Raw genomic sequence first — 12,685 nt, 5'->3', positions numbered from 1 at the left:
CCAAATCAGAACCCTTGTCACCTCTTTCATGGCTGCACAACTTCTTGTGCCTCCCTGATGATTGGGGTAGGCCACCGTTGTCGCATTGTCGGACTGGATCTGGACCGGCTTTCCCTGAAGCAGGTCCTGTGCCCTGATAAGTGCCTTGTATACTGCTCACAGTTCTAGAATGTTTATTGGCAGATGACTTTCTTGATTTGTGCATCTTCCCTGAAAGGTGTGATGACCTATCACTGCTCCCCATCTGCGAAGACTGGCATCTGTGGTGAGTAGTACCCAATTTGGAATCCAGAATGGGCACCCTTTGTTCAGATGATCCTTTCTCAGCCACCACAGGAGGGAGTGACGAACCTCTGGAGTAAGAAGGATCCTCTGGAACTTTATTCGATGATACGGTCTGTTCTACTTGGAGAGAATCAATCTTTGCATAGGTCTGGAATGGAACAGAGCATCTCACAATCTTGTTCTGGCAAAAACACCATCTGAGAATCCATAAGAGCTCCCAGATGTACCATCTGCTGTGTTGGAGCGAGTGTTTTCTTCCAATTGATAACCTAGCTGTGCTTTTGTAAGCAGGTTATGGTCAGTTGAAGATGGTTTTGTAAAACAACCAGAGTCTGTGCCATTATCATAAGGTCGTCAAGATATGGCAAAATTTGCCTGAGATAGGCCATCATGACTGCCATTATTTTTGGTATATACCCGGGGAGCCGTAGATAGGCCAAAGGGAAGAGCCCCAATTTGGTGATGCTGCTAAAGGACAGCAAACCGTAAAAATTGCTGGCAGGATGGAATAATAGGAACATGCAGATATGTATCCTGAATTTAATCCCCTGGCTACATTGTCAAAATAATTGATCGGAGAGTTTCCATACGAAACTTGGGTACATGGATAAACCTGTTGAGGGTTTTCAGAATTAGTAGGGCGATAAGCCCCATTCAGTTTCTGAACTAGAAATAGATTGAAATAATAACCCCTTTTCTGTTGCGACACAGGAACTGGGACTAATATCCTCGCCTGCAGCAGGGAGTGAATGGCTTCCTGAAAAGCCAAGGCCTTGACCACATATGATGGGAGATAGGTCAAAGTGAGGGCATACCTGAGAGACCACTTCTCGGATCCAGGCATTTGTTGTTGTTTGATGCCAACAATCCGTAAACTGAAGAAGTTGGCCTCCCACCCTGGGATCCCTCAGGAGGTGGCCCGCCCCATCAGGCAGAGGGTTTGTTATCCGGCTTAGAAGCTGGACGTCTTGCTGGCCCAGACCTCTTAGTTTGACACCTTGATATTTTGTGAAAACCAGACGCCTTAGAGCGAGGCTGTTCCCTTGCTCGTCCCTGAGAACCGAAAGACCGATAAGAAACCTATCTAGACTTTATAGTTGCCATAGATGGCAGACCTGCTGACTTTGAAGCTGCCAGAGTAGCTATCCAACTCTGCTCCAAAAAGTACTTTTCCATACAAAGGTAAAACCTCTAGCACTCTCTTTGATCCTGTATCAGCTTTCCAGGATCTTAACCAAAAGAGCCCTGCGTGGCACTATTGAAGCTGCTGATGCTTTAGAAGCTAAAAGTAGCATTTAGTAAAGAATTTTCCAATGCTCCCATCTATTCTTCAACCACTTTGGCTACCCAGACTCCAGCCATAGCTGGACGAGTAACCGCTCCTGATGATGAAAAAATTATTTAAGACACGCCTCAATCTTTTAATCAGTGGAAACCTTCAGGGAAGATGCCGACGGAATAGGCAATGTAGCATTTTTAATTAAATGCGTTACATGAGCATCCACAGTAGGCGGTACCTCCCGCTTAGCATATACAGAAGCCGGGAAATTATACAACAATGTTATTCTCTTATTCACATAAAACAGTTTCTCAGGGTTACCCCATGCCTCATCCATAAAGCCCAGTGAGCTGTTCAGATTCAGGGAATTCTGTTTTGACCACCTTCTGATGGTGTTTAAACACTGGTGGGTTCTTACTATGAGCTGGTTCATCATCCTGAATGTCTAGGATTGATTCAACCACCGTACCCAACCCATATATAAATATATTAACTACATATGGCAAAGTAGCAGTAGGGCAGTATTTGAGAAAAAGTACTTTTAGATCAGCACCAAAATGACATCAGGCATTTTCCACCCAGCCTATATATTGTCAATATTGTATATTGTCATACTCTGTTACTGACAGTTTATGTTAATAGAATTTCAATTAACATCCATCTGTTTATTAGTACACAGCTGCATTCTGCTACAATTACTGACACCGCAGGGGAAAGAACAGGCAATTGTACATCCTTCTGCCTCCTGCTGGAGAACAAATGACATTGTAACATATTTGCCTATCTAGTTTAAGACTTTAAGTGGTCTCTTATATTTCTCAGAAATATAACTCCATATTTTGCGTTCTGTAGAAAGCAGATGATCTTTTAAGTAAGGCAAATTCTCACTCCATTTACCCCTCAATGTCACACTAGCAACACAGAATGGTAGCATAATGTCAGATTTCATAACATGAAATACTGCTTAAAATGGTTTGAAAGTGAAGTTTCAAAGTGTGTGTTTGGGGGAGGCCTGGGGGTGACTGTCAGCTTGCATCTATTGCAGCATGGTAATTGGGTTTTCTGGAAGGCTTCATATGAAAATTTTATGTTTCAATTCCACAGAACAGACTTTTTTTTTTTTTTAGAGAAAAAAACAGCAAAGGGTCAAAACTGAGCATTTGCAAAACTACACAGTTGTTATAGTGTTACATTATGATTAAATTGCTTTTAAAACGTGTTGCGTTCTTCAAACAGATGTGGTTACTAATACATATTATCTGGTTTATATTTGAAGTGTGTGAACACATTTAGCACAAGCTGCAAAAATCAAAAGTAATATTTATTTGCAGTTTACATAGGATGACACTTATTATGTTGATTCTAAATGAGATGATTCATTTTCCGGAATCAAATTTCAGAATATTTTGGCACAGCATGGGAAGATTTATTTCCACTGAGCAAATATAAAAGACATAATACAGTTATGAAAAAGATTTATTTTGATGCATGTTTTATAGGACAAAGCACACTGATAAAAGCAAACATAGGTTTAATTTGTTCTTCAAATGCCCTTAATAATAGTTGTCAGTATTTCTGCTGAATCAGATCTACATTTGTTTTTGTGTCACAACAATTTGCTATACTTTTCAGTTATGTGGTGTACAAACTGCATGAATGCAGCATCCGGCCGACCAATTTAGTAAGTATCCACACTTACCAATCGGCCGCATGAAAAGTCTGGCCATACATCACAACTGGGAAGGCAATTACATTTAAGATTGTCTGCACTATAAATGACGCCATTCATCCAATTAGAAACATAACTGCATTTACTTAAGGTGATAAATGTGAAAAATCTATAACAAATTAGCAGCCACCATGAGGGAGACCAGTAACCTAAATATGTGCATGAAATCCTAATGTGCTACAACAGGACTATGAACACTATGAACTAGTAGTCATGCAGATGGGCCTCCTCAACCTGGAAACATGGCACAACATAGTATAGACTCTGGTGCAGTCTTTACAATCTTCTGCTAATACGCTATATATGGCAATTTCTTCAGGAACAAAAATATAAAATAAATAAATAGACTGCGGATGCAAAGACAGCTAAGGCCCACCATGCACCCTTTATATAGCGTTCCCGCTATGCTGTTTTAGAGGGGCGCCGCGCCATGCCCGCTTTAGAAAGAGCAGAATGCACCCTGCACTTTTGGCGGCGGCCCGCTAACAACATGCAGGGTGCTGTCCCCACCCGCTGGCTGCAGTGTCCCGCGGGTGAGAAAAATTGTATTACAGGGCTCAATGCCAGTGAATAGATCGTTCACAGAGAGGGGAGAGCTTAGGGGCAAGCCCAGCATATCTTAAATGTTGGGCATGTCCCCAAGAGTGATGAAAAGCGGGTGCATCTTAATAACATTCCCCATTTTCTCATGGCCACGCCCCCTTTAACCCCCCCCCCCCGTCCTTTTGGCGGCGCACCGCTAAAACATCATGCTGGGTGCCGACCAACCTGCGGACTGAAATGACCCGCGGGTGAGAAAAATTGCAGTGCAGTGCTCACTGCCAGTGAATAGATAACGTGCGCATGCGCATGGCATCTATTCATAGAGAGGGGAGAGCTTGCGGGCAGTATGTAAATGCTGGGCATGCCCCAAAGATCTTAAAGACACTCCCCTTTTCATGTGGCCATGCCCCCTTTTTGTGTTTGCTCTAGAGTGCTCTTTCTACAGTCTGTCGCTCTGTCTGGTGACGGACCTAGAGTGAACACTATTATATACCCATCACTGGAGCAAGGAGTTTTTAGAAATTAGTAGAAGAAGCTGTGAATTTAGAGCAGCATGTTATGAAGCTATGGCATTCAAAGATTTCGCACACATACACACACACACAAGTCATTCCCAAATGGATTTAAAAATGCATTAAGGAAATACATATGGCTTTGCTGAAAGTCCGTTTTAAGCTCATCTTACATGTAAGAAAAAAAATACATATCATTTTCCCTGCCAGAATAAAAGTATGCATTGTTTATTCACTCACTTGAAAAAGAAGGTTTAAAAACTCATTGGCAAGAGCACTTTTAACACTCCATATCTGATAATCCTCCAGTGTAAGGTGCCCACTCTGTAACAGATAAATTATAACGAAAAACAAAACAACTTTAATCAAGATGTAGGTACAAAAATGAAATGAATGATCACTAAGTTAATACAATGTGTTTTTTGGCATTAGAGAAAACCATTTCTCCATCATAAAGTAGGCAGTAAATATTACTTGGTTTAGACTTTTCTGAAAGGTAAAATAGTATGTACTGTATCCATTTCCAAGATGTGCGGTGTAGTATAATTTAAACAAATGTGTGTGTGTAAAATGAAGGCTCTATGTAAAATTGTATAATAAATATTATAAACGTAATTGCTTTCTGAAAACTATAGATTTATGTACAACACAAACATTAATATAGCCTACCTTTGTCGTATCATGGGTTTTTAATATATGATTTATTATATCAGAAAGATTCAAGTGTAATTCCTGTAAATGATAAAGGAAATGAGATGAGCAAAAGGCTTTATTTACTACTGCGTTAGTCACATGAAAAATTCTATGAAACAAAAGCAGAGACATTAGCGGTGCATCACACAAATTTGTATCTAGTTTTTGCACTGTTGGGTCTGCTTTTTTGGCACAGCACACAATTAAGCAGAAGCCAACAAATGAACATACGTCCAGCTGTGCAACTCTGTGTTTCATGTACCTGGCCAGTGTAAGCACTGCCTACCTGTGTGCCTCTGACCACCACCAAATAAGCCATAAATATTTAATTTACTGCTTGTTTATCTATCAATTAATAATGGGGACATGAGGAATGCGGTTCATAAACAAGTTGGTTATGTCAATTCACTCTTTCAAGTATATCCTATTATACAGGAATAAGGCAAATTGTGTAAGCTCTTGTGCTCATGAAGTTGCCCACACGGAGATTGTGCCTCCATAAAGTGCACAAAACTAGCCATCTTGGGCATATGAAAAGCTCAGCAACATAATAGAGAGGAATGTCAGGGGATGTAGTCAGGAAGCCGGCGGTCGGCATGCTTCCCGACAGTGAAAGCCCGGCATGGGACTAATGCTAAGCGTCTAAATACCAACGTCTATCATTAGCCCCACGACAAAATCCCGAAAACCCGGCACACCGATCGTAAGTAAACCAGGCGTCGGGAGCTGTTAGGCGCGCCGGAGGGGGTGGGGGGATGGTTAGGGACTCCCTGGGGGACTTCGGGAGGGCTGTGTTAGGCTAGGGAAGGGGGGGTTAGCGTCAGGCAGCCCCGGGGTGAGGTTAGGGTTAGGCACCCCCCTGGAAGGGTTAGGTTTAGGGTGCAGGAGGTTAGGCTTAGGCAATAGGGAGGGAGGTTAGAGTTAGGCACCGCTAAGGGAGGGTTAGGGGAGGTGGGGGGGGAGATAGGGTTAATACTGTTGGGCTTAGGTCTGGCAGAAAAACATACCGATTCCAATGAAACATCTCCAAGGTTGTCCTGACTGTTTTTGCTATTTGTATTCGCACCTCATCTGGTATGTCAACTTTAAAGCACATAATGAATTAATGAGTACACCTAAGTAGCTACTCTTATGTGCCTTTCTCCAATACACTCATCTCTTCTGTACCATAGTAAAAGCCATTCAGATACGCCCTGGGAGCCATTCAGGTGCACACCCAGGCTTCCACTGTGTCTGCACTGAGGAGACAGCTAACTGAGCAAATTATAATGAACAGTTTAAAGAGCCCTTTCCAAATCAAAATGTTCAGCATTACTGTTATGCTGATCTACGCTATTACATACATATTTCACGATTAAGGATAGCAGTTTGTGGCGTGTACATTAGAAGATTGAGATCTTACAGGTATGGCATCAGTGCGGTTATCCTTCCAGACCTCTAGTAGTGCAAGCACCATCTCTTCCAGTTCAGTGCGGGACAAAATACCATCTCGATCTATGTCAAATACCTTGAAACAAACTAGTTTAGAGAAAAAAAAGTATGTTAGAAACTAGATAGTGCCATTAAAGAACTCTTTATAAATATATATTATAAACTGTACTCTTAGCAAAATTACAGAGATCCCACATGCAAACTAATTACAATTCATCCCAAAGTCTGATTGAGCTATTACATTTCGCAGTTCTACCATTCCAATACAATGGATATTCCGAAAAAGAATTATTGCTAAATACCTTAAATTAAATTAATGACTGAAGAAAAAGAAAAAGGATAGGACATCAGTAAATTTTGGAAATGAAAAGGCAAATAAAAATTATATATATTTTTTGTAATAATCCCCATATTAATGTTGAACTTCTAAACATATAACTACTTCAAAAATACTGCGATGCAAGCAGTTTTGATGTACTTTTCCCTCCTCACATTCACACTTAAGTTAATGGGTGTCTAGACCCTCGAGTACATTAGGCAGAGGTTATCATTGCCAAAAATCATTACTTCTTCCTTTTGAGCGATGATATTTACATTTTTGTCTCTCAGCTAGTGGTCCCCTGCAGCATGCAGACAACCCACAGGATATCTCCTTGAAGTCTATGTGGTTGTCACGGTTTTCATCAAATGCGTTAAATAAACCTAAATAAAAAAAGAAAACTAAATTATTTGATATTTACATTGAAAAACCTTTAACAACTAAAAACAGTATGAAAAGAAAGTTTGTGACACCTGAAATTAGGAGTGAGCGGGTTTGGTTTTACTCGGATTTACTCGGATCTTTAAACGGCATTTTATTGGCTATCGCCTATCATGTGTTTTGGATAGCCAATATAATAAATCCGAATTTGCGGTAAAGTGGCGATAAGAACTGAGTAAAACCGAGCCTGCACATCCCTACCTGAAATTATAAATGGTAGTGCACTACTTTTGCATAAAATGTGATGTAAATCTCATAGAAGTTCTAACACCACTTTAAAGAATAGGCTATAAAAGAAAAACATTTTATTTAGCACATTTATGCAATATCCACTATATAATCTATAAAAAGGTAACACATCTGCAATAAGTAAAATTTTTACAGTGCTAATATACGTCAGATCTGTCTACCAATTAGATAAGTAAACGGAGATGATGAATCACGGCCTTAACATGATTGCTGAAGACCTCAGAAAAGGACTGGAAATGGCTGTGGAAACATTCTGCAAATACTAGTTCATAGCTTTTGCAAATGGGATTGGGGTACAGTAGCTATATGTCACACCTCTGCAATTCCAACAATCTACCATTAAGTAACAGGTAAATCAGCATTAAAGTCCTGATTATGAAATTTAGCACAATAAAATATCAGTAAATATATATTTTTTTATTAAGAATTACTTTAGCGCATGCGCCTGTCACTCAAAAGACAAATACGGTCTTGTTTGTACTACTTTCATAGGACAAGCAAATGCATATTTATTTGCAAGCATAGCACATTCAATTCATAGCGTTTTAAACACTGAACTAGGGATCAAAATTGTGTTTCAATCTACAGGAACACTTATGACTGAATTTTAAAAGCTGGAAAAGGATAGAGGAGCAGCAAATATAACTGATGGGGTATGTTCTGGATATGAATTGTTCTTCTTTAACCACTCAACTTACAAATTTAGTTTTTCCACCAAAAAAAAAAAACATGCTCCGAAATTGACCATCGGGTACTTTGCTTTAGGTATACATTGGGGGGCTGGGGCGGGGGGATTAATTTAGATTTACCCAGCGACTGCTCCTCTATGCAGCTGCAGAGTGGGGGGGTCCTGCCATGCTGACTGATCAGCAGACATTGGGGGAGGGTGTAGGGATGCAGAGTGGATGGGAGGCTGCTAATGGCAGCTGCTGGAAGTCACTAGGTGGACCCGGGCCCCCCATCAAGCGTGGGCAATTAGTACCCCCCTAAGCAGGCATGAAATCTGCGTTAAATAGCCTGTTTTCGGGTGCCACGGCCATGTTTATTTATTAACAGTTTCCATTCCATGGAGTGAGATTATAAAATGAAGTTTTTCATACATTGTGTTTTTTAAATGTTTTGGGAAAAATGTTAAACCATAGATCCTGAAACTTACAATATAATTTACCGAATAAGAAAATTGAAAAGCCCCGGGCAACCACCCTTTTCATCCACGGTAAGTTACCGCAGCTAATTGTCTTCCCCTTCACCTGTTTGAGTGCAGTCAACGCTTTGTTTCAGGTAAAATACAGGCTTGCAGATTGTGGAGAAAATTTAGGGCCAGTGCAAACTTAGAAGTTCCGGTATGTCATGACGTCTCATACTAGCACACTTCGAGCACTGCCGCCACTTCTAAATCTTCCATACCCCCACTTCTAAATTTCCACTTCAACCACTGGTAAGGCATATGTGAGATAGAGAAAGCTTCCAACAATTAAGCTACTAACAGTTGGCAAGCCCCAAAAAGTTTAAACTGCAAAACAGTTATATGTATTCTTAAGTAAAATACCTTCACTCAAAGACTGATGAATTGGAGGTGAAATCAATGGGACAAATGTTTCCAGATCAAATCTACCAGTCCGCGACTGAGCCTTTAATAGCCAATATCTTTTTTCCAGGTCGATGATGTCAGATTCTTCCACTGTCAAGGCAAGCCAAAATAAGTGGTTATTAGCAGTGTGAGTTAATTACTAATATACAAACTTAAAAAAAAAAACATAAAAATACAGAAAGAGAAATTTGGTAACTGCAAATTAATGAAATCCATATTTGTGCAAATGTTTATGGGTAGTTGGTCTGTATTTAATTTTTTGCCTAATCACACTTGTCCATAAAGACTGTCTTATGTCAGATATAATAGTGTGTAGATAAAGGAAACCGCAAGAAAGAGTCTTACTGAGAACCATGACAAGCACTAGAAAATACCTCCTCCCAGTAATCCCAATGATGGACTGTGGAGTACAGTCTAAACCAGTGGTCCCCAACCCGTTGCTTCTACATATAGTACTCAACATCAAGTATTTTTAAAGTGCTTATACATGCACTATAGCTCATTTTTGTATATGATATTTTGAAGATACAGACTTCACAGGCTCACAGTATATCTCATCAGTATTAGGTTAAACTTTGGTTATTAGCCAGATTTTTTTATTTTTTTTTTCAAGAATAAAATGTAGCTCTTCAAGAGGTTTGATTTTTCTTAAGTAGCTCACACTCCAATTAAGGTTGGAGACTACTGGTCTAAACATAACTTGGTGACCCACAACCAATTGTTTCATAAATATACTGTGCTTTAAACACTCACCTTTAATAGATCATGAACATTTCATGTTATATACAAAATAGGTAGACCTGTAAAATGCAATTGGCTAACATTAAAAAATAGGGACAATTCCAAGGGCAAGTCTTTAAAATACTTGTCCTTGGAAATGCAAACAAGTGCACATAGTTGATTAACCAGTGTAAATACAATTTGAAATAATGTAAGCTCTCTGAAGGTATGTGAATGTTCCAACTAAAAGATAAAAATACCAATGAGAAAAACAGGCAACTGCAAATGAATGAAATCAATATTTGTTTGTATATTTATGGGCAGTAGGTTTGCATTTCACATTTTGGTCCAATTATATTTTTGTGCTGGCCCATAACAAATACCTATTTTGAACTTAAACTTTGAAGTTAAATGAAACAGAAAATGCGTTATTATATAGATATGGAGAGGTATTACTTGGTAACTACAAGAAAGTGCCCTATTCTGAATCTGGACAAGCAGTAGATAAGGTCAAAATTCAAGGAAAAGGGAACACTGGAAAAATGGATCCTTGCACAAGTCCAACACTGTTAGTATTGTACTAATTACATTTGCCACTTAGCATTCACCACAAATTCTTGTGTATATTAAAAGGGGGTAGAGTCTTCACAACGTGAAAACCTAAAACGGCAAAGAACAAAAAAGCGTTGTCCTGTTTGGCGCACTAATAAAATGTTACCTTTATTGAGTACAGTTAAAATAGATAAGCTAAAGCAGTGAAATATTAAAAACAACAGTAAGTGTATACAAAAGTGAATAAAGCGATTAAAAAACAGATGCACCCACTTTGTTTATTTGTTGTTGTGCATTAGAATCTGTGTTACATTGGGTGCTGATTGATTCAATGCTGGTAATCCAGTTCAATAATATTATGTTAATATATTACACCCAAGAAAGATTGTTATTCATGCAAGGGGTAGATAAAGCAGATACAGTACATTCCATAAGCTGGGTACACACTACGAGGGGTAGATAAGGCAATACAGTACATTCCTTAAGCAGGGTATACAATGGACGATGGATCAGCCTTCCGGCCGATCCGCTGTCCTGACGATTGGCAAGTGCATACACACTTATCAATCGTCGACCCAATCAGTTGTGATGTCAGACACTCACGACCTCTGCTACAAGTGTACGGGCAGTCGGCTGAACACCAATACACAGCACGATGATCCGATATATCAACCATCGGCTGTGCTGCACAGCTGATGCGATATGTCTGTGAACGACATTGTTCACAGACATATCATCTGTACACACTAACCGTCGCACACACGAAATATGTCAGTCAGTGTGTACCCAGCTTAAGAAGCACAGGCAATAGCCAACACAGTAGGCTTTTCAAATACAAAGTTCCATGGTAACAAATGCCACAGACTAATTGATCTCTTCTTCTGTGACAGGATATATCAAAGTATAACTTATCACAATATTGCAAGAATGAGCTTCAGGGTATTATTCAAAGCCAGAATACGGAGTGGGGTATATAAACTACTGCAACTCTCCAAGTGTGGCTGCAGTGCCCCAGTAAAATAAAACACCTATGTGCCCTGTGATTGTGTAGTACTGCAGCATAATCTCCATGCAACGAGAGCTAATCACAGGGTTTTCTTTTTCATACCACCAGCTGGAATAGCTGTTAAGTAAGAAGGTCAGTACAGTTTATAAGTGACACGATGTATCACAGTGTGCGGAAAAATACTACAAATATAAATGTATAAGATTTATTTTAACTGAGGAAACAATATTAATAGCTGCTCATTATGAGAAATGTAAATATATTTTGAGAAAATATATGGTACTGCTGCCTACTGATCTATGCCCATATTTTTTAATTGTGTATTATTGAAAACTAGCACTATAACTATATACTAATCATTGCTGAAAGGAAATGTTTTAAGAAGCCATCAGAACACATATGAGCAGGTACCCCAGGATAGATATACATTATTTACAGCACTAACTGACAAATTATTACTTTAAGGAGAAGGAGAGAAAAGAAGACTTTGTTGGAGGCACTATTAAAGTAATATGAATAGATTCAAACTTAACTTTTTTTTTTGTTTTAGAATATAAAGGGAGAAGAAATAATTTTTCAACCTCTAATAATATTTAAATACAACCAATAATTACAAACAAACATAGAAATCAAAATAGTTCACTGCCAATCTTTGTTAATAAAGGCAAAAGGCGATTGTTGTAAGTGGTTAGATTCAACATATTATATATTGCTGTTATTGATCATTCAAAAAACATCCCTTGTTATTGAAAATAATGCTAGAAAAACCTTCCTTCTAATTAAAAAAAATATCAGATGAATATATATACATAGATTCTAGTATACTTGAAGTATTTTGTCAGATGGTTTATCCTGCATACATACTGTAATAGGAGATGTCATTGTATCCATTTAGTACCAATAACTTGCAACATGTTGCAATGTAGTTGCTCAAGAGCTAGCAGAGAGACAATTGTTATTCAATGTAGCATGTTCTTTTTCCAACTATCTAAATATCTGAGGAACAGCTTTACACCTAACATATCATTATAAGAGTTGGCTTTTATAGCGCAAATTCCTCTTAAGCCAGCAATACATGGATTGATACACTGGAAAACAATAATTTTGACCCAAGGGTTTTGCTGGGTGCACCAAGCATATTTTTATTAATGCCAGATCCAAATATGCACATAATTTTTTTTCTTTTTCTATCAGACTTAAGGCTGGTGCACAATAGACGATGTCTAGTGTGTACGACCTTGTTAGCGTCAGGACCCGGCGGGGGTGCCAGATGTTGCAAAACTACACATCCCAGCATGCCCTGCCACAGTTTTGCTATTTGGCCATGCTAAAAAT

The 12,685-nt window shown here is 39.0% G+C and overlaps 1 protein-coding gene across 1 annotated transcript in view; it reads right to left on the bottom strand.

Moving 5' to 3' along the window:
• USP32 (ubiquitin specific peptidase 32) overlaps positions 1-12,685 on the bottom strand; it is a 220,236-nt gene that overhangs the window by 84,707 nt on the left and 122,844 nt on the right. Inside the window, exons 6-10 of the mRNA XM_088446361.1 lie at positions 9,031-9,162; positions 7,067-7,174; positions 6,444-6,559; positions 5,018-5,080; positions 4,589-4,672 (exon numbers count right to left, since the gene is read on the bottom strand). Of these exons, the coding sequence (XP_088302487.1) occupies positions 4,589-4,672; positions 5,018-5,080; positions 6,444-6,559; positions 7,067-7,174; positions 9,031-9,162 (503 nt within the window). The remainder of the gene's footprint in view (positions 1-4,588; positions 4,673-5,017; positions 5,081-6,443; positions 6,560-7,066; positions 7,175-9,030; positions 9,163-12,685) is intronic.

Source organism: Taudactylus pleione, unplaced genomic scaffold (genome assembly GCF_031769625.1).
Source record: "Taudactylus pleione unplaced genomic scaffold, aTauple2 ptg000397bl, whole genome shotgun sequence".
NCBI lineage: Eukaryota > Metazoa > Chordata > Amphibia > Anura > Myobatrachidae > Taudactylus > Taudactylus pleione.
This window is presented reverse-complemented; position numbering and strand designations above follow the sequence as displayed.